At 39.6% G+C, this 20,652-nt stretch overlaps 1 protein-coding gene across 3 annotated transcripts; it reads left to right on the top strand.

Moving 5' to 3' along the window:
* Nucleotides 1-697: 697 nt before the first annotated feature.
* Nucleotides 698-20,257, top strand: EIF4E (eukaryotic translation initiation factor 4E). 3 transcript variants are annotated; one of them, XM_058837596.1, is made up of 8 exons: nt 1,104-1,415; nt 1,501-1,595; nt 9,533-9,639; nt 11,256-11,351; nt 12,664-12,727; nt 14,628-14,741; nt 17,214-17,353; nt 19,205-20,257. In XM_058837596.1, exons 1-8 carry the CDS (start codon nt 1,178-1,180, stop codon nt 19,317-19,319), a joined length of 969 nt encoding a protein of 322 aa, XP_058693579.1. In that variant the 5' UTR covers nt 1,104-1,177; the 3' UTR covers nt 19,320-20,257. The 3 variants fall into 3 exon arrangements, with proteins under 3 accessions (XP_058693580.1, XP_058693579.1, XP_058693581.1); XM_058837597.1 differs by lacking the exons at nt 1,104-1,415; nt 1,501-1,595 and adding an exon at nt 698-814; XM_058837598.1 differs by lacking the exon at nt 1,501-1,595 and having other exon boundaries at nt 1,223-1,334.
* Nucleotides 20,258-20,652: the final 395 nt, after the last annotated feature.

The raw sequence follows: 20,652 nt of genomic DNA, 5'->3' as shown, positions 1-20,652 counted from the left end.
TTACAAAAGGTTAAGAACTTAAATGTATTTCTGTTCTGTTTTTCTTTACTGAACCCTTTGTCTTTGTTAAGTACTAATTAAATCATAGCACTAAGATGAATCCCATGGCTGGGTTTACCTGGTTTAACAGGCTGCCCAGGGGAGTGGTGGAATCACCACTCCTGACAGTGTTCAGAAAAATGTGTGGATGTGACGCGTACGGACGTGGTTTAGAGCTGGGCTTGGCAGTGCTGGGTTAACAGCTGGACTCGAGGTTCTTAAAAGTCTTTTCCAACCTCAATGACTCTGGTCCTGTTCCGGGGACAGGAGGCCACAGAGCGCTGTGTTCCGGGAACAGGGGTCACAGAGTGCTGTGTTCAAAGGACAAGGCACTACACCCCGCTGGTTCGGGGGACAGGAGGCCACAGCGCGCTCGTTCCGTGCACGGACCGTGCCCCATCCATTGCCTCTGGAGCCCGGTGCCGCTCCCCCGGTGCCGCTCCCCCGGTGCCGCTCCCCCGGTGCCGCTCCCCCGGTGCCGCTCCCCCGGTGCCGCTCCCCCGGTGCCGCTCCCCCGGTGCCGCTCCCCCGGCGCCCGCCAGAGGGCGCTCCCTCGCCCCCGCCTCTTCCTGCCCGGGCGACAGTAGGAGGGGTTCCCGGCGGCCCCCGCGCTTGACGACTACATCTCCCGGCTGGCACCGCGCCCCAAACGGCCTCCGGGCGCACGTGATCACCGGGCGGCCAATCGCGTGCGGCCCGGGGCCTTTACCCGCCCCCGCCCCGCCCCGCGGTGCGTCCGCGATCCGAGCGCTCTAAGATGGCGGCGGTGGAGCCGGTGAGTGCCGCGTTCCCGTCTCTCGCCCACCTTTCTCTTGCCTTCCTCTCACCGCATCCTTATCCTCTTCCTCCTCGTCGAGGCGCCGCTCCGCCGGCTGCGGCGGGCGAGAGCGTGGCGGGCGCCCGGGCGGGCGGGCAGGAGGCGGCCGGCCGGGGAGGCCGGCGGGGAGCGCACGCTCGCAGGGGCCGGGGCGGGGGAGGGGGCGGCGGGCGCTGTAGCCGTGCCGGCACCGCCGCCCGGGCACGACGGGCGCGGCCGCGGCTCAGGTAGGGCCCGGCGGGAGCGTGGCCCGCGGTCCGGCGGTGCCCATTGTGTGGCGCCCCGCCCGCGGCCCCGGCGGCCGCCCGGCCCGCCCGGCGCATGTGGCGCGGTGGGGGTGGCCATGTTGGTTCCCGCCGCCGCGGCGAGCCGGGCAGCGAGGGGCGGCTCCTCCGGCAGCGAGGAAGGGCCGCATTCCCGACACGCTGTGCCCCGGAGGCCCCGGGGAGAGGCACCGCGGTGAGGGGGCGCGGGGTCGGTAAGTCACAGATGCGCTGCTGCGGCAGTCGCGGCCACAGCGCGGCTGGCGAGACTCGGCAAACGAAATCGTCTTTTCCAGGTTGTGTCATTTTATTCGAGGGTTGCTTTGATTTTCTTCTTCCTTCATACCTTGAATAATAATTCAGTGCTTTTTTTTTTTCTAGGTGATAAATTATGTTCATGGTATTATGCTCGGTCTTACAAACGTAGCCCCAGCCTGCACTTCCATAATGAGCTGGAGCAGCTGGAAGTGATCCAAGTACAGTTGTTATTCTAATCCCACATGATTGTGTATCATGAGGACAGCAGAAGACTTTGTTAGGGTTTCAAGAAAACACAATTAAGGTCTTTTTGCTGCTGTGCTTACCAGCTGTGAAAAAGTAGCCAGTGTGCTGTTTGGGGAGGCTTTGTAACATTTAGACGAAGTGAAAAAAGTTTGAAAATCAGTGGTTTTAAATAAAGAGTAATTTTGCCCGTTTGTGTAAGGGACACTGATTTTTTTTTTTTTTTTAAATGGTTTTCTTCTTTGAACCAAACCCTATATTTTTACCAATGGGTAAGTTTAATGTGGGTCAGTATTTATAAGTTGCCTGGCAGCGGTTCTGTACAGGGAGAGTGTCAGTTATTAAGAGTGCAAGACAGACCACCAGCAGCACCCTTCTGTGGTCTTCAGCCAGTGTTAAACACTTGTTTTCACATCCGAAAGCCAGTCTTCGAGTTGCTGCCTACATACTTGAAGATGAGGGCTTCTTTTCAGTGCAGTGCTTTGTGGTGACTGTGGAGCTTAGTAGGAATTGTGATAAATAATTTGTAATATAGCCATTAGAAATCGAATGCCCTAAAGCCCTGGGCCTTGGGGCTTTCTTCGCTGTGCTGCTGACACAAAAACTGTCTTTGCAGCATTTTTGCCGTTAACTCCATCTGCACACTGAGGTGGATCTAGGCCTAATGTAGCAGAAAGTAAACAGTTGGTTTTGCCATGCTGCATCCCAGCAAGATTGATTTCCCAGATTTGGTTCACCATGAGCAGTTGTGCTGAGCCCCTGAAAGTAGAGGATGGGCAACACTCCTGACAGTTTAAGTAATTAATGCAGTTGTTGAATGTTCTGCTGTAGCTGCAGTGTGTTTGCATTCAGGAGTCAGCTACCACCTGTGCTTGCTTATTTCAAATGGAAGTAAATAACAAAGTCTTTGTTTATTGGCCTTGTTGGTGGTTCACATCTCATCCTAAGCCTCAAGTTAGACTAATTTTAGTTAGTCACTGTAGTGACTGAGGTGGGAGCTGCACAGTATTGCAGAAATACTGTGTGCTTTGCAGCAGAACAGTTTAGTTGCATGTGTGGTTAGGGATTGCCTCTTGATCATAGTGGGGCCTTTCTGTTGCTCACCTTCAAAATCTGGACATGGGTTTGTAGAGATGTCATCTATAATGCTTTCCTGATGGGAGACTGTGTCTTGGGAAATTAAAATACAACTAAGTATGGCTTGGTTTGCTTTTTTTTTTAATATAGGCTTCTATTAAAATCAGTGATGGTTCTAGTACTGTCATGGTTTCAAAAGCAGCATACATTGAAAGTCTTAAGAGGCTGGAAAAATGTTTCAGACTGTTAACAAATACGGAAACTTGAGTTTTGAGTTCTGTAGAGAGTCCCATAATAGTTGTCAAAGAAAGCAAGATCATTCTAAATAAACACACACAAATTGCACAGGGGTTTATTTCCCCGCTCTAGGGAAGACTTAAGCATTTGCAACACTGACAGGTTAAATCTTTTTCTTGTGATGTCTAGGTCTTTCTCTTAAAAATATTCAAGATTAATTTTTGAGAATATGCAGAAGTGTCACCTGTTAAAATGGTCATACAGCTTCTCAGGATTGAATGTGATCAGATAACACCATGCAAAAGTCCACAAAGTCACCAACAAAACCAGTAGTAATGCTTTAGTAAACAGCAGTTTACCAAAGGTGACTCTAAAATGTAGCTGCATAAAGCCTGTAACTTCTAGGTGCATATAAACCTAATCCCTCATTGTGCAAATCAGAAATGGCATCATGATTCTTTTATATTTTTGTTTAATGGCAGTTATGAATGCAATCCTTGTAAATTCAATATAGGCTGAAAGGTATTTATTTTGTGTTATATGCAGACAGTTAGCGTGTAAGTTGAATTCAACTTTAGACTTGCTCTTGTGGCTGAGTATTTCTGCTGTAAAAGTCAGTGACCTGCTCTGTTGGTAGTCAGTATACCACTGCAGTATTGTGAGTGCAGTTGCTTGCTCATTGCATTTTTCTGAAATGATACAGGATAGATGTATCTTTCATGCTGTTTAATGGAGGATATCTATCATAACCTTTTGAATTGTAAATAACATTTCTGAGTATGGAGCTTCCTCTAAGAGGAGTATGTTGCACATCTTGTACATTTTTTGAGAGAAACACTTTCCTGAAAGCAATTTCGAATAATTACATTTCACACAGCATATAAAATGCCAAATTTATTTCAAAGAAATGCATAAAAATAGCACATGGAATCAAGCACTATTTCATTTACTGGTACTCCCTGCAGGTGTGGAGGTACATGGGAAACTTTTTGATGAGAAAACGTGTCGCTTTTGGCAGCTTTGTAAAGATTAGTTTGAATTTTGAGGAGATAGTGGGGAGGATTAAATAAGGGATATTGGTAGAGTGCCTGCATCTTGAAAGAGAACTGCAGACTTTAAATGTGAATTAATGTGACTTTTTCCTCAGATAAATTGTCTTTCACTTTTGAAATATTTGATAGTCGAGGTTAAACTTGAGTTTAGAAGCTGTTTATTTAGAAGCTACGAGCTTGCAGTAGTCCTCATTTCTTGAAGTTTAAAACCCGTTCCTCTATAGGACATTGATGTTAGGAAGGTGTAAGTGTGTGATGTACAGATGTAAGTGTGCTGTAAGACAAATGTTAGCAGCCTTAAAGTGCCAGTTGTCCTTGATTCTGTATAGTGGATGTAAGGCAGAAAAGTTTAAACTGTTTAAAGTTGGGGTTTTTTTGGTTTTTTTAATAGAGATCTGTTTCTCTTGTGCTCTGTGCTGTTCATCAGATAACCTGTGTATATGACATACTTTGCAATCACTGGGAATACCAGTAGTACATCCAGTACTTTTTGTTTGAAGACCTCTCTTGACCATTCATACATGCTACATTAAATTATTTTCTTAATATTGAATGTGTCTTAAATTTACAGCAGATATAAAGTTCTATGCTTTGTTGAACCAGAGGCTCAGTATTTGCAAAATGCGGAGGTCTTTTGTGTACGAATGTTTGGGGAGCCTAGAGGTTTTTTGTTTTTTGAATTACCTGAACTGTTATCCGTCAGCAATTTTGAGAAGTTTTCTTGTCTAAGTGCTTTAGAAGTGACAGTGTTTGATGTGGAAACTCATCCCATGGGTAGGTTTTGTGTTCCAGTAGCAAAGGCAGCAGCAGAGTGCAGACCAGGATAAGAGGTGTTAGCACAAGGGCAGCTTGCTTAGACTGCTACAAAAAGCACAAAGATATTGAGGTAGTTTGATACTCCTTGTAAGCTATTTGCTAATGCTAGTTAGAAGTTCGTGAGTTAAATGGTGAAAATGTGATGGGTATTTTCAAGTGTATTAAACCCGTTTTGCAGATGTCAAGAGGGCTATAAATAGTTTTTGTATCTTTTAAATCTGAGGTGGTATTTCCTAGAAAACCTTTGACCATGGAGGAAGTATGTGACTTTTTTGCTTAGTCTTTTATTCCTGCTCTCCTGTACATGTGTTGCACTTCTGTTGTAATTTGAGGGGATGTCACTCACTTAAAATCAGGTTTCATGTTTGTGGTCTAATAGTGATTGCCTTTCCAAAAATCCGTGGTGTTCTAAGTAATGATGAATGCAGTTAGGATAGTTGCTCTCTATTAGGCCTTGCTGTGTCACAAGTAGGAATGCGTTCTTTGTCTGGAAACCTTCACACTTTTAAATTGGTAACAGGTGGCTGTTAGTGCCTCTCTTCCAGTTTCTGCTACATGTACTACATATGATTTTTTCCACTGTAGATTCATTCCTCAGAGTTGTGTGTCAGATCACCATTTGGTTTGTTTTCTTACAGGATATAATCCTTGTTTGTGGGTGTGCTATAATCTTTTTGTCCAGAATGTTTTGAAATAAATAGTCCTTGAATTTTGTGCCTTGGAAATTATCCTGGCTGTAGTGTAGTAGCAGTTACCTTCAAGAAGCATAAGGGCCAGCAGATAGTAGAAATGTTTTTTCCCAAGACATCAGGTAACTGGTACAAGCAGATTTATTCTTTTGGAAATCCCAAACAAGAAGGTAAAAACTCTGGAATTAACTTATTTTGGTTTAATGCAAGAAGACTTGGGAAGCCTCTTCCACTAATTAATTCTCTTAGCCTTCTCCAAGAGTGCATAATAGTGCTGGGTTATGTCCTTTTGAGAAATAATTGTCGTACTCCAACTGGACTTGCTAAACAACTTCTGTAAACAGCTAATGGCATGAATGTGGTCTGGGCAGCACCTGAAAACCCTTGGTAAAACCTAGTCAAGCTGCTTGTTCTCATTAATAGACAAACCTGATGAAGCAGTTTTTACTGTAAATGCTCTTTGCTTCCTGTCCTGGTGACATGCACACCTTTCTTTGATATGTTGATCATTATGTGCTGTGGAGAAAGAGTAAATAATACCAATTAAATCTGCAAGTGTCAGAATCCAAGTAATTGCAGATATACAGCATCATTAAATGCTGAGTAGGCAAGTGTTTCATGGACTTCTGCAAGCTGATTCCTACATCAGAAACCATGTGGGTAGTGAATAAATGTCACTTAATTATGTGCTGTCCTGTGTATGAGAAGGGATTGGCCATGTGAAGCTTTCCAGTTTATCTGGTAATGCTACCCTGTTTTATTACTTCTATTTTAAAAGCAGCAAACTCAGTGGTTACTTAGTGTAAAGTCAATTTTAGGTTAAAGAATACATTACTTATGAGCAATGGTAAAGTATTATGAAGGATTTTAAATAAAGTAGTCCAGAAACTACTGGTGGAGTCAGTCTGACTTTGGTTAATAATGTTGCAACTGCAGGTTTCAAGCTGTAAATTGCTAAAAGGTGGACAGTAACATGAATTCATGTGGTATTTATAGAACAGAATTCTATGCAATTTCTTGGATACCAGGACTTTAAATACTAATTAATGAACTTACATAGTTTCTATTTGACTAATAATGAAAATGCTTCGGTATATAAGCATTTCATTTTGGTACTCAGCAAGATAAAGGTAAGATGAAAGGAAATAGGAGCAGATAATGATTAACCAGCCAAAAATTAAAATGGTTCTTTTTCTGTTTTCCTTGATGGATGTGGAAAACAGAAGGAAGTGAAAATAAGCTGCTTTAGGCTTCTCTCTGAGACCAGCCAGAAAGAATGTTTTTTAATAGCAAGTTCTACTTCCAACTTTATACCTGGTGTGTAGACCTGCAGCTATCCTTGATGGAGCAGCCTGGTGCTGAAAAAGTCTGTTCTGGTGGCATAGTTTTGAGGGGAGTGGCACAGTCCTGGGTCAGGGTCATAGCCAGACCTTGGAGTTGAGCTGTCATTTGCTGTTTTGGACAGGAGCTTGAATAATGGTTAGTCTGAGTTTCATGAATGCCATTTAGCTTTCAGAATATCGAAAGGGACTTTATATTGTGGTGGCTTAAGTAAAATGCTTGTGCTGAGTCAGATGTCTTCTGTTTGTCCAAAAATAGTATTTCATGTAGTTGTGTGAAGGATGATCATCAGTGTACCAGGCAGGTATTGAGGTTCATTGCATTTTTCTTTTTGTCTGGATGTGCTACCTTAATATTTTCTAATGTTGTCTTTTGTTAGAAGTTATGAAACAGTTTAGCCCTGCATGTGCTCAGTGACTTTTATTGATTCTTCCATTTTATGTAGTTGTGATAATTCTGGAAGAGTGACCAGGGAGACTTTGGGATTAGCTCTTTGTGTGATGAAAGCTAGTTGCTGAGCAAACATGAGATTCTCAGCTGAAATTGTTTTTGGAAGATACACTGCATCTGCATTCAGCAAGAGTGAGTCTGTTTGATGTTAAAATTCCTAGTGTAATAGCATTTATAAATCAGTTGTGAATATTAGATGCCACAATTGTAGAGTATTGTGACTGAAAGCACAATCACAAAACCTTGTGCTGTTCCAGAATATCAGCAGATTTTTTCTTGTAGAGTTATTGTTTGCACATGTAACTTTTCTGAATTTTCTAGTTAGAAGCCCCTGAAGGACCCACACATAGATTTTAGTTGTCTATACTTGTTTCTTTGTAATGTAATACAGACAACTTGAAGGGGGAAGTATTAAAGTGCTTCCATCGTGAATTCTGCAGCTTTTCTGCATTGTCTTGAATTGTTCAGTGGGATGATTTTGTGTGATTAAAGGTGAATGATAGCAAAAATAAGTGGGGGTAACACTAGAAATTCTATTCTCGGTAGAATTTGAAAAACTTACTAAGCTTTTTTGGAGGTCTGCTTAGCTTTCTATAGTATTATACTGGAGATGTGACAGATCGTTCAACACTGCTTCTGTGGGTTTGTTAGTGATGATCCCTTTGGGGAATCGGAGAAAGCATTTAGTTTTATTAAGAGGAAGGGAACTGTGCTATTGTACTGTGTAAATCAAAGCACTGGCCAAGTGCTCCTGTTAGATCTTGGCATTTCAGTCTCTTTGCTGTGAGTGCAGGTGCATGTGAGTGTTCTGAAATGTCATGAGGTGTTTTTCTAGGTGGGCTGTTAAACTAAGGCATATTTGATTATTTTCAACCATAAAGGAGTAACTTGTCTGATGTAAAATATAATATGCTAAATATATTGATTATGTAAAGAAAATCCCTGTTAAGACAGATCTTTAGGTGCTATCCAGAAAAGTTTGCCAGCTGGGTCTGTGAAGATTGAACAGTGTTAGCACTTCAAATCTATTCCACTTTAACAGCTTTGGTGTGATAAATTCATGTGGAAGCCTGAAGTAGACTGTTCCATTAAATAAATTCTTAACATTACTTAATTTACTCCTATGTTAATTTGTTCTGTTAAAACCAGAAAATTTTAATTAATTTTTAAATGCTACTCTTATATCGCCACATTTGGAAATGTCTAGAGTCTTTGGGTCTGCTGTAGTTAGCTTTTATTCATATTACTGAAGTACCTTTTCATTCAAGGGGACAACTGTATAGGCATTTTTATGTTAGCTCTTGGGAAGGAGCTACAGTCCTCATTCCATGTTTCTGTAATATTCTAGCATGGATTGCAGATTAGGGAGGGATGGTGGTAACTGGCAGGGACACTTGGCCTCACAATAAAGCTTTGTATTCTCCGGTTTGAAGGAAAGGCATTAGAATTTCAAAGCTGACACAGTGACTTCTTGAACTGAATGACAAGCCTGAGAGGGGGGTTTGCATGCAAAGAGAATATAATTTACTACTTTCTTTTAAAGTATATTTAACATTTCTAGCACTGTCTCTAGAAAGTTGAGAAAATTAACTGTTGAAATCAATCTAATACATACTAAACCAGTAAGTACATTTATTTCAGTAGGATATTTGAGAAATGATGAGTGTTTAAATTCTGCTGTTTAGTTCATGATGATGTTGCAAATAAAAAGATAACTACACACTTGCTTGGCTTCTAGTTGCTTGCAGTAGCTGATTTTATACTGAGAATTTTATTTTATCTTCCACATGTATTAATAGATGTTTTCTAAATTACAGGGCCTGTACACCTGTTTTAAATGATGCTCTGTTAGAAGCTGATAAAAATTTTCGTTCTGAAATTACTACTCTGAATTTATTTTAGATATGCATATTCTAGATAACATAGATTGTGTATTTCTGAAATAGCACTCAAAACTATTTCAGAATTAGACAAGTATGTACAGTAAATAATTTTTGAAACAAATTACATAGGAAGCAAATCACTAAACAGCAGAATGCAAGTTCCTGCAGTTAGCGTTTATTGTAAGACCTGTTCAGATGTTGAAGAATAAAGGGATGCAAATTGTGTTTCTTTTTTGTGATTTGGGCCCCTAATCAAGATAAATTATAGGATCTCTTAGCTTCATCCTTTCTAAAGTAACTTCAGAGAACTTAATTACCTCAATAAAAATTGAGAAGGAATGTATTAATAACACCTTTCTTCAAACAGGAAACCACTCCCAACCCCCAACCTGCAGAGGAGGAGAAAACCGAGCCAGCACCTAGTCAGGAGGTTGCCAGCCCTGAACAGTATATTAAACATCCACTACAAAACAGGTAAATGGTACAAGAAATGTGATTGTAGTTTTGCCCAGGGTAGAAAAATGCCTGTGGCTTTGCAGTTCTTATTGACCTTACACTCTATTTTGGGAATTCTCGGGGGTTTTTTTAAGATTTTTTGCAGTGAGGCTCCAGAGAAAGGGGAAATCTGATCCAAATGTTAATATTCAGAGTGTTCTTCAGATAGTGCAGTTACAGAAGCTGAAAATCTTTGCAAGTTTTCAAAATCCGGCCAGGTGCTTTGAAAGAGCATGGCTTTGCTTTTAGCTGGAGGCAGGCAGAGCTTTTGTTGCTTTTGTGTGATGTATTTTAAGAGGCTGACAATGAGGTGAAGGTGTTGACCACTAGAACTGGAAAATCTTGCATTCTGCCTTGTACTTGGGTAAATTAAGGTGCCAGTGGTAAAATCTTGTAGTTAAAATTACATTTCAAAGTTAGTGAAAACTTCAAGCCCTCTTATAGCTTCAAAAAGACCAGCTTGAAAATAATTTTCGCCAAGTGAGCTGATGAGTTACTTGGAGTGCTCAGTACTTAAGGTTGGCAGGTACCTTTTAACAAGTGATACCTTACTCTTTTCCAAGTTCAGAGCAAATGTGCAAGACAGTGCTTTCCTGCAGTGCTATGCTACATGTATCCCATTTTCCTTGTTGTCTTTCAGCTTCCATTCTCCTCTTTCCTCTAAACACCTTGATTAAATTGATGCTGACCCTTCTTTATAAGTGGTAGTGAGGCTATTATTGGAAAGGAGTAAATTTTTAATAATAAGTTTGAAATGTCAGGAAGGGTCTCAAAACAATAGGTTGCCATGTAGTGACTTAAAGCTCTCTGCTGAGAGAAGATAAATTTAGTCTAGTGCTAACCTGAGTTATTTCAACACTACTGAAATGATCAGAATGGGAAAAAAAACCCAACTGTTTGATTAAATGCTTCATTAGGTATCCTCTTCCAGCACTTTAAATTGCTGCAATGATGGTTTTTAGATTCTGAAAGAGCATCTTTGTGTGAAAGGTTCACTTTTGTCTTGGTATTTGTACTCAGCAGAGATGATTTTTTTTCACTTAGTCTCATCTTTATATATGCTAATTTTAAAACTTGAAACATTCGATTTGTGTGGATTTGAGGTGGTTGCCATTAGTAAGCTTAATGCAGCTTGCATTTTAAAATTTATGCTTTCCTAGTATGTGAGTGCTTGGGAAGCTTTCATGTCATACATAGCTTTGTAGTGATATAACTTGCTTATGTAACCTTTACAAGGAAATTACTGGCCAGGGAGACCAGTTTGAATAGTTGGTGTTGTTTTAGACCATAGTCATTTGTTTGTGGTAGGGATCGCAGTTTAGCAGTGACAGCAAGGAGAGGTTTAGAGTCCAAAAAGAATTCCAAAGCTATTTATAATATTTACCTAATGGATTGATAAAGTCTGCCATGATTTTTGTAATGAAAGTACAAACATTGTTGGTCTGTAAAGAATTGATCATGTAGCTTATTGATGAAAACTGATCTCCATGCTCATAATATATTAAGGTTTGCAATTAGTTTGAATATAACAATAGAAATAATTACATTTTTAATATATTTTAATCTCTAGATGTTTTTATTTTGTTCCCCTTTAGATGGGCACTCTGGTTTTTTAAAAATGACAAGAGCAAAACTTGGCAAGCAAATCTTCGTCTTATCTCAAAGTTTGATACTGTTGAAGATTTTTGGGCGTAAGTAAAGATTTTTCAATCTGTACAGTAATTCTGGGATGTGTTGGCAAAGCTTATGTCCAAGTCAAAAAAACTATGAAGTACTCCATTACCTGCAAATTCTTGTGTGTAATCTGAAATATTTGCACAACTGAAGGTGAAGTCTGTTGAAGAAAATGTGAATGGAGAAGTTCTTCATCCTCTAAATGCACATTGTCTTGCTGAAACACTATAACGGTGCTTTTATTCATGTGTACGTGACAGACATGTAGAACATCTAATTTGTGCAGTAGCTATCTCATAGTAACATGAACCTGTAAACACTGGTGGCCAACTGATTGCCACTTTGATGGCCCCACATTTTCCCGCTTGATTAAATTGACTGCTGGTGCATGTCGCGTGTTCAAGATTGCCTGAATCTGGAGCACAGTACTTGAGATTCATGCAGATTAATGGCATCCTTGAAAAAATTCATTAGAGGTTACAGAAGAAAAGATCTTCATTCCAAGGTAAACTTAAGAGGCAAACTGTTGAATTTATAACTGGTGTTAAAAACTCCTCTGTGTGATTTCTCATTGTTAGAACATCACAGTAATCAGTTTTGCTTTTGATGCTGAACTGTGTCTCGAGATTAGTTGGTCTTGGTCTACAGGTGGTGGTGTAGTGTGTGCAGGCCTCTTCCTGAAGTCTGACCCTAACAGTGCAGGGGTGAAAAAAGGTATCCATCTCCTTGTTTGAGGAGGAGACACTATGTACTCCTTTGATTGTTTTTCTGAATTGCGCAGTTGTAAATTTAATTCTGAATTTATATTTTGTTGCCTACTGTGTATTGTTGTCTTTTGAGTCCTTAATTTGAATTATCAAGCCTACAGCATTCATACCTAGAGTACTGTATCAAGTAGCAAGGTTGAACTTTTCTTCTAAAAAACATTCTCAGCAGTGAGAGTAGCCCTAGAAATATAAACAGTTATCCTTATTCCATGAATGTATAGAATACACATGGACAGAGAGCCTGTTGCCATGAAAGCTCAGTCAGTGAGTTATGTTTCTAATAATTTCAAACTTTAGAACTAGGTTTGAAAGAAGCGTTTGTGATGACCTTAAAAACAATTGTGGGGTTCCTATTCCATTCTGCTGCTTTAAGCTTAGGACATCTTAATATTGATACTTTCATGTTGTTAAAAAAATACTTTAGAAATAGGATTACTTTTGAAATAACTTTATTGCCCCTTAATTTCTGGGCTTTGTTTGGTCATATGTCTTAAATTATTTAAGAATACTGTACCTTAAAACAATGTTTAGTTTCTAATCCTGCTTTTTTCCCTCCCAACAGTTTATACAACCATATCCAGCTCTCTAGTAATTTAATGCCTGGTTGTGACTACTCACTCTTTAAGGTAGGCTTGCTAACATTTTTTCTTTAGCTAAGGATGTTGATGGATTGTTTCCTGACTGAGCAAGACACTGTCCAAATATTTCACTTAGGAACACGGTTGGGAATGTCATAAAGGTGTTAATTTTTTTGCAGAAGTCCCAGACATGTGCTGTCTGAAAACGAGGTTGTCACTGCTTCTGAAATTGCAAATCACTTGCTTTGACACACATCACAGACAGTAGATTTTAATCTGTGACTGTATTAGTCTGTTATACATTTGAGCTGTTCGTGCAAACAATTAAGTGTAAATTTTTCTAATATCAAAGCTTTTCCAGCTCTGTCACTTGATGTGAAATGAGTTAAAATGTCTATGGGGGACAGCAATGTTGCCCAGTATTCCTTATGGGTACTAGTAGCCAGATACACAGTACTCCTATTAATTTTTATACTACCAGTTAAATGCTGTGTTACTTAAGCATGAAATAGAAAAGTGCACCCAACATGGACAATTAGAACATGCTAAGGAAGTGCCCAGATTAGTGAATAGGAAATGCTGATGGCAAAGTGTACATGAAATCATGCCTCAGCTGGGGTGGCGATATGAATTGGGGCTCTAAGTTAAATCCTAAGCTCTCGGTATTGCTTCTATCATGCAGCTTCCTTTCTGGATTCTAACACCTAAATAGTCCCTGAAGTGGTGGTGCCTGGTTCCTCCTTTGCTCACAGAATGCAGCCAAAGGCTGGGGCTCCTCAGCAGACTGTGTGCACTGTTTGTAGACCTAGCAGCTTAGTGAAAAGGTGATGCTGCTTGGGTTTGGGAAGGGTAATGGTATTCTAGGTGACTGAGAAACCTTACTAGAATTTTAAGAAGCTGCAGGCTCTTCAGGGATCAGGATATCTATGGGTAATGCTTGCATTTTTTGCATGAATCCTTAATATGTGTTTTAAGTACATGTATCTGTTCCGTGTTTGCTTGTCATCAAGCAGTAATACTTGTATAATTTCATGGAACAGGTATAGAATTGACAACTGTTTCAGGCTTCTGGGCAATATCTTACTACTGTCCTTCAGTTGTGACCTCTTAAGAGGTCCTCTTAAAGGTGATGAATTAGTTTAAGCTCTGCAGCTGCCAGTGAGGGTGTTATATTTAAAGTGAGATGACACCACTCCATCCTGCATGTTGAACAGTTAGTTTTCAGCCATAAGTTCTGTAGTGCAAGTCTTAGTGGACAGTTCTTAAGAGAATTCCTCTGTCTAAACAATTACTGACTTTTTTAGTGATTTTCTGAAGTACACCATAGCTGGTTCATATGGGACTAATAGCTGGCTGCTTTGCTCTATCAGCACATGCAGAATCCTTTTATTCAGTACAAGGCCACTGGCAAAATGTGAATCAAATCATGCTTTGAAAGGGTATCTTGATTATTTTTTTTCCTCCCCAACAATGAAAATACTCTTATTTTCACCTTGTGTGGGAAGAAGTCTATTGAGAGACTGCTGAAGGTGTCTGTTTCAGTGAAATAATCTGTATGCATAAGTGAAGTGCTTGGCTGATATTGCACTGAGTGCAAGACATAAAATAAGGACTCCATATCAAATTAGCAGCTACATTCTGGTTTCATGCAGGGCAAAGCAGGTGGTTGTCTTTGCCTGTTGCCTCAGGATGTTTTTTTTAACGTAATATATAGCTTAGATTTTTGCCTGGACTGTGGTGCTTATGTAGAACTAAAAATTCATCAGTGTGCACTTGTTGTTTTGGAAATTTGATATTGCTGTGAGACAGTATTTCTGGACATTCTTGTATGTGTCTTAAACTGTACATTTCTTTCTAAACTTACTGTTCCAGTTATCACTGGCCTTTTGGTGGCTCTTTAGGAAAAATAGAGATGGAGTCTGATTTAACTTTTGGCCTTTCTTTGCAGGATGGGATTGAACCCATGTGGGAAGATGAAAAAAACAAGCGAGGAGGCCGATGGCTAATTACACTAAACAAACAGCAGAGACGAAGTGACCTTGATCGCTTCTGGCTAGAGACAGTAAGCACCAGTGGCAGCTGAGGAGTCTTATGTCTGTGTGAAAATATATTTAACTGATTTGATATTTGTGTGCTACACTATACTAACTTCTTGGCAGCAGAATATCTGTAGGGTTTTAGTGATGGGCTATATTTGAAACATGTTTCTTCAGTAGTGATCCTTCATGTTGCGTGTATTCTGTCTAATACTTGGTTCTAACAGGCAGCCACAGGGAGAGTTCTGCAGGACAGATTAAGCTTTTCCCATGTAATGTACAGAACATTACTGTTGAACTACTGTGAAAATAATACATTGTCTTAAGTGCATCTTGCTGATTCAATTAATAAAACAATTTGTTTTACAAATACTTTTTGAAAAAGTGAATAGTTTTCAGGTTTGGGCTTTGTTGAACGAGGCAGTTTCAGATTTATTTTTTTCTTTCTGTATTTATCTTAATGCTGGGATAGGCAATAACTGCGCATTCATCCTGTATATACACACCATAAAAATACTTTCTTTTTCCATTGCTGTTATCTCTTTGGAATAGAATTGAATTATATTTATATTTGTAGTGTGGATTGCAATAAATGTATCACAGAAAAGTGTGTTGTCTAGGAACTGACTCAGAATAGCCTAAGATAGTCTAGTGCGATCTAGGATTTAGGGACATGGATTGCAGACAGGACAATGCACGGCAGTCTTGGCGAATCTCTCATCTTTTGTCCTTGCTTTTGTGAGGGGCAGGGAGTATTTCACCCCTTTGAAAGGGAGAAATGGCCTTCAGAATCAAAGCAGAGGTCAAAATGTCAGAACTTTCAGGATCTTTGTAGTCGCTGTAGTTGTGATTTGAAGAGAGCATTACAGTACTGGGCACTGTGACTGCACATGAGCAAATTAACATCCTGCTGCATGTACCTGACCTAATGCATGTGTGAGTCCTGACTGCTAATAGCCATGACATATGGCTTGGAGCCATAGATAGGCTGTGTAAACTGAAGGCTAGAGGGCTCTGCTTTTTGCTTAGCAGTGAGCAGTGGCACAGAGCCTAAATACCCAGGTGACTGTGATATGTGCCCTAAAACAACCCTGTCATTTCTAATTCCAGTAATTATATGCAACCAATTTTCTGCAATAGAAATCAAAGCATTTCAAACTCCCCTTTGGAACAAATTTTTATTATAATATAATGATCTTAACTGTAAACTAAACTTCATTTGAGAGGACTTTTTCCCCCTGTTGTGCAACATTCACGAAAAACGTACCTGAGTAGTGTTTATTGAGCATAGTAGTCATCTTGTAGGTGAGCTAAGACAGTTGGTCGATACTTTGCATGTTTGTGTGTGGTTTCATCTTAACCATTTGTGGCTTGAATTACTCAGGGTGTGCAGCCTGCAGTTGGGTGTAACATTTAAAGCGTGTCTAGTTACACCCGATTTATTCATTAGCACACTTTGTCTTTTTTGTATTTCCTTGAGTCAGCCAGACCTTGTGGGTCTGATGGGTACTGGAGCACCTGCTTTGTTTGGAAAGTTGCAAACATGTTGAATCTCCAAATGTTATAAGTGGTACCAGAAAACTGATGCCACAGCAGTGTATTTAATGTCCTGTGGAAGGAAACAAGTATCCATTTGCAGATTCAGTGTGCAGAATTTTTTTTTTTTAAATTCAGAGTAGTTTGGGCAAGTCTGTCTCAAGCACAGGAAACCATTAGTTTTGAATATCAGGATTGCTTGTTTTACAAGTTGCAAGCTGCAGATTTTAAATACCACTTTCACAGTTAGCATGTTGCACAAGACTGTGACCCTGTTCATTCTGATGTCCCTAGCCAATTCCAAGCTTCACTGCTAGAAACCTGGGAGGAAGATTCTTGTGTTACTTGTGCACCTGTATTGGTGCATTGTATTAAACCCTGTTCAGGATCATTGCTGCCCACTTTAGAGTTTATGGAACGCTGAAGCTTCCAGTGTTGATAGGAAGTAACATTTCATTGGATAGCACTTATCTGGCTGCAGTCAGATTTACCTCTGAATTGATAGGCTTCAGCATTGAAGTTAAACCTTACATACTTGATGTTGCGCAAATAGTCCTTAACAGGTTCTTCCTAGATGATGGATGGAAACATCAAAAATTTCAGATTGGTCCATCTGTGTGAAGTGTACTATAGAAAGGAGAATACACTGCTTTAATTATTTTCTTGTTTTGGATTTGGAGGATGGGGTGGAAGGCAGCACTGTGGAAATTATCAGCTGTGTCAGAACTTGCAGCAGGTGGCAGAGGAGGAGGAATGGAAAATTCAGAATAGAGGGAAGATGCCCTACTAGAGTATGTTCACTTGTAGTACTTGGATCTTTAAGAAGACACTGCAATAAATAGAAAATGATTGTTGGATGGCAAGTGGCTGTAGGCAGTAAAATGTGTTCCTCAGTCCTTGTGTATGCTGAGTGCTTGTCTACGGCACAGGATTCTGACTCTGAACTGCTTTCTCTTTCACAGCTGCTGTGCCTTATTGGGGAGTCATTCGATGACTACAGTGATGATGTGTGTGGTGCTGTTGTTAATGTTAGAACTAAGGGTGATAAAATAGCAATATGGACAACTGAATGTGAAAACAGGGATGCTGTTACGCATATAGGGTAAGTAATGTGATCGGTGCCTCGGCTGTATGAAGTGTAACCATGCATGTAAAGCCAGTTGCCTAGGTAGAGGAGGTATTTCAGACAAGTGGAGCCTGTGCAGAGCTGTATCCCAAGTTTAAATAACTGTGCCGAATTGCGTTCAATTCTTCGTTTCTAAACTACGGTGAAGGTAGTGCAGCAGTGCAGTTACTAACACATGCCCATACACAAATCTTGGTAAAAAATCTCGTTTCATAATGAGGCATTGTAATTAACAACTGTAGGTAATGTGCAATCTGTTCCAGCCTGCCAGTTGGTAAAGGTGGGTGTCAGTAAGAGTAGAGCATCGATAAGATTTTTTTTTTTTCCTCCAGTAAAGTAATGCTTACAAATAAGATAGGAAAGGTGCTGCAAGTCATAAGCACAGAATGATGTACTTAAATTTGGGAAAAAGAAATAAAAATAAAAAAGCTGTAGTGATGTGCTGTGAAACTCTACAGGTGTTTTCCTACATTTTGCCTCTAAGTACAGATAAAGCAATGCTGAGATTCATGGGTTATTTGATGTAATAACGTGCTCTAGTCATTAAGTAAGCAACAGTAGTTATTTCAGATTATGAGACTGTGCTATGGAAAATGCATGTTCTGCTCTAGTGTGTAGCCGGTATTACTAATTGCACAGCTACTATTTACACAGTTATGTGATTACAATTACGAGTTACACAAATATTTGAGGCTATAGTACCGATGCTTTGGAATAACTTGCTGTTAAATTTGTCATTGTAGGCCATTTATCTTATGAAAACCAATGAAAACATTTATCTTCCTGGCTTAGTGCATCTGTCTTAATCCAAACTTGAACTGTCAGGCATAGCAGCTTACTTTTTTCATTACCTGATGGCTCTTTTGACATGTGTTTTTTGGGCCTTTAAGGATCTCTGTCTGCCTTCTACTAACAATTTTATTATATAATCGTGTTCTTAGGCTTCAGTGGTAAGTGTTTAATAATAAACAAGCAAAACTTCTGCTACCAGAATGTTCCAATAAACCTAGTAGGCATCAGACAGCATTTTAGAATGGTATTTACCATTAACTAAGGAGTTGACTCCTTTAGAGTACTGTGAAAAAGTTCAGATTTTGGCAAACTGACACAAGGACCAAGGTAAGTTGTCTTGCCCATGGGCTTCCATACTACCCTCACTTCAGACAGGAGTGGCCATTAGTGACTTGCATCTTTGTGCTAAGGAGTATTGTGTGTGTGTCTCTAAGGCAGGTACTGCTGCTGCTTTCTCTTAAGATAAAGAGCCTAGCTGTTTATTCTTAAAGCTTCTGTTGGGTAAGGTGCCTGTGATGAGGTCTGTGGGGATCTGCTTTCTATCAGTAGTTGAAGGAAAGACAGCAACTCTCTGCAGCCATGTGTAGAGTGATTAAAACTGACTGTTCCAGGGAATTGCTGTTTTCTTTCGTTCAGGTGACTTTATCATCTCAGTAGTTCTGGGATCGTGAACCAGGAGTTCTTCATAGCTGTTTTGTTTCTGTATGTGGAAATACAACTTTCTGGTATTAATTATGCTCACTTGAATGCAGTAGAGAGTCCCTGCATTTTGCATATATTTAGTTCTGTTAATTATTTTTTGCAAGAGCTCATCCTATTATATGTGGTAAGTCATTTTAAAAAATTGTAAGTGGGTTTTAGATGCAATACACTAGAAAAATCATATTTCAAGTCCTGTATTCCTATATGAGAAATTGTTTCTAAATAGGTAACTTTTTTTTTTATTGGTGTCCACCATAAAAGCAGGTGTCCTGATACTATTTCCTTCTTAAAGGACTTTGCATAAACTATTGTTTTATTTCTTTTCCTCTCCAGGAGAGTATACAAGGAAAGATTAGGACTTCCTCCAAAGATAGTGATTGGTTATCAGTCCCATGCAGACACAGCTACTAAGAGCGGCTCCACCACTAAAAATAGGTTTGTTGTTTAAGACGACACCTTCTGAGTATTCTTTCATAGGAGACTGCGTCAAGCAATCGAGATTGGGAGCTGAACCAAAGCCTCTTCAAAAGCAGAGTGGACTACATTTAAATTTGATTTCCATCTAAATGTTGCTAAGATTTGTGAGAAGTCTCATTCGCCTTTGTCTTGTACTTCTGTGTTCAATTTTTCTATTTTGGCTGAAGTAACCATTACCAATTGGAATTTTAGTACACTTCACCCCCCCGCCCCAAAATCCATAAGTGTGTTTCTGGCCCACTCTGGAATAGCTTGGTAGAAACATTACTATTGCAAAAAAATAATTTGTTTATCCACAGTATTCAGAAAAAAAAGTTGCATTTCTGTACCTGCAGGAAATTACTCAGTTTTACATTTGCATTGTATGCAGTAAGGTTTTGCTGGTTTGGAAAAGGAGTATGGTGCATACAGTTTTCTAGCAATTTTTTTTATACAGCATCATCTTTGCTGTAACCTCTGCTGATGGCTGCTAGATTAATTTATTTGTTTTCCCTATTTGATAACATTAGTGATATTTTGATTTCAGTTGTTTTTGCTCATGTAACATTTGGTGAAGAATCTGGGAATATGACAAAGGTGGAATAAACATGAATTTTGTGCATTCTTTGGTAATTTTTTGTTTTTTTGTAACATCAAAGCTTTGCTACAGATTTATGCATTTCAGTCAAATCAGTGATCTTTTTGTGTGATTTCCTGAACATAAATGTGGATTTTTTTTTTAATGTAACACAATAATTTACATTCCTTACTAGAAATAGTATGTCTGTTTTTGTATCTTATGCTGTATTTTAACACTTTGTATTACTTAGGTTATTTTGCTTTGGTTAAAATGGCTCAAGTAGAAAAGCGGTCCCATTCATACTAAGACAGTGTACAAAACTGTAAATAAAATGTGTACAGTGAATTGTCTTTTAGACAACTAGATTTGTCCTTTTATTTCTCCATCTATACAGCAAGTATTTGTACCTCTTGTGACAAGGCAGTCTCTACTGTGGCTTCTATTGTAGTGTCTTCCAAGAAAGATAAAGTCTGAAGCTATAGTCTGTTGAAACTTCTAATAAACCTTCTAGATAGCACCCTAAATCAAAGTGGAATTACATCAGTGTGGCTACTGTTCTTTTTAGTGGTTGGTCTAACTGATCATGGTTTGTGTTGTTTCTCTTTTGACTCCTGTTTTATGCCCAGCCAAGAATTTCAAGGGTACACAGAAAGCTGTTTAGTTTCAGGTAGGAGCTACAGTAGAAGTGCTTTAGTGAGTGATTCTGCTCTAAGGATATAATGCATAAAGTATAAGTAGAGCATAC

The sequence above is a fragment of the Poecile atricapillus genome, chromosome 4 (assembly GCF_030490865.1).
Source record: "Poecile atricapillus isolate bPoeAtr1 chromosome 4, bPoeAtr1.hap1, whole genome shotgun sequence".
NCBI classification, from domain to species: Eukaryota; Metazoa; Chordata; class Aves; order Passeriformes; family Paridae; genus Poecile; species Poecile atricapillus.
This window is presented reverse-complemented; position numbering and strand designations above follow the sequence as displayed.

Excerpts from the sequence above, each read along its gene's own strand:
- EIF4E (XM_058837596.1), top strand. The coding sequence starts at position 1,178 with ATGTGGCGCGGTGGGGGTGGCCATGTTGGTTCCCGCCGCCGCGGCGAG. Across the intron at positions 1,416-1,500 it reads AACGAAATCGTCTTTTCCAG|GTGATAAATTATGTTCATGG; the intron begins GTTGTGTCATTT and ends TTTTTTTTCTAG. Across the intron at positions 17,354-19,204 it reads GATGCTGTTACGCATATAGG|GAGAGTATACAAGGAAAGAT; the intron begins GTAAGTAATGTG and ends TTTCCTCTCCAG.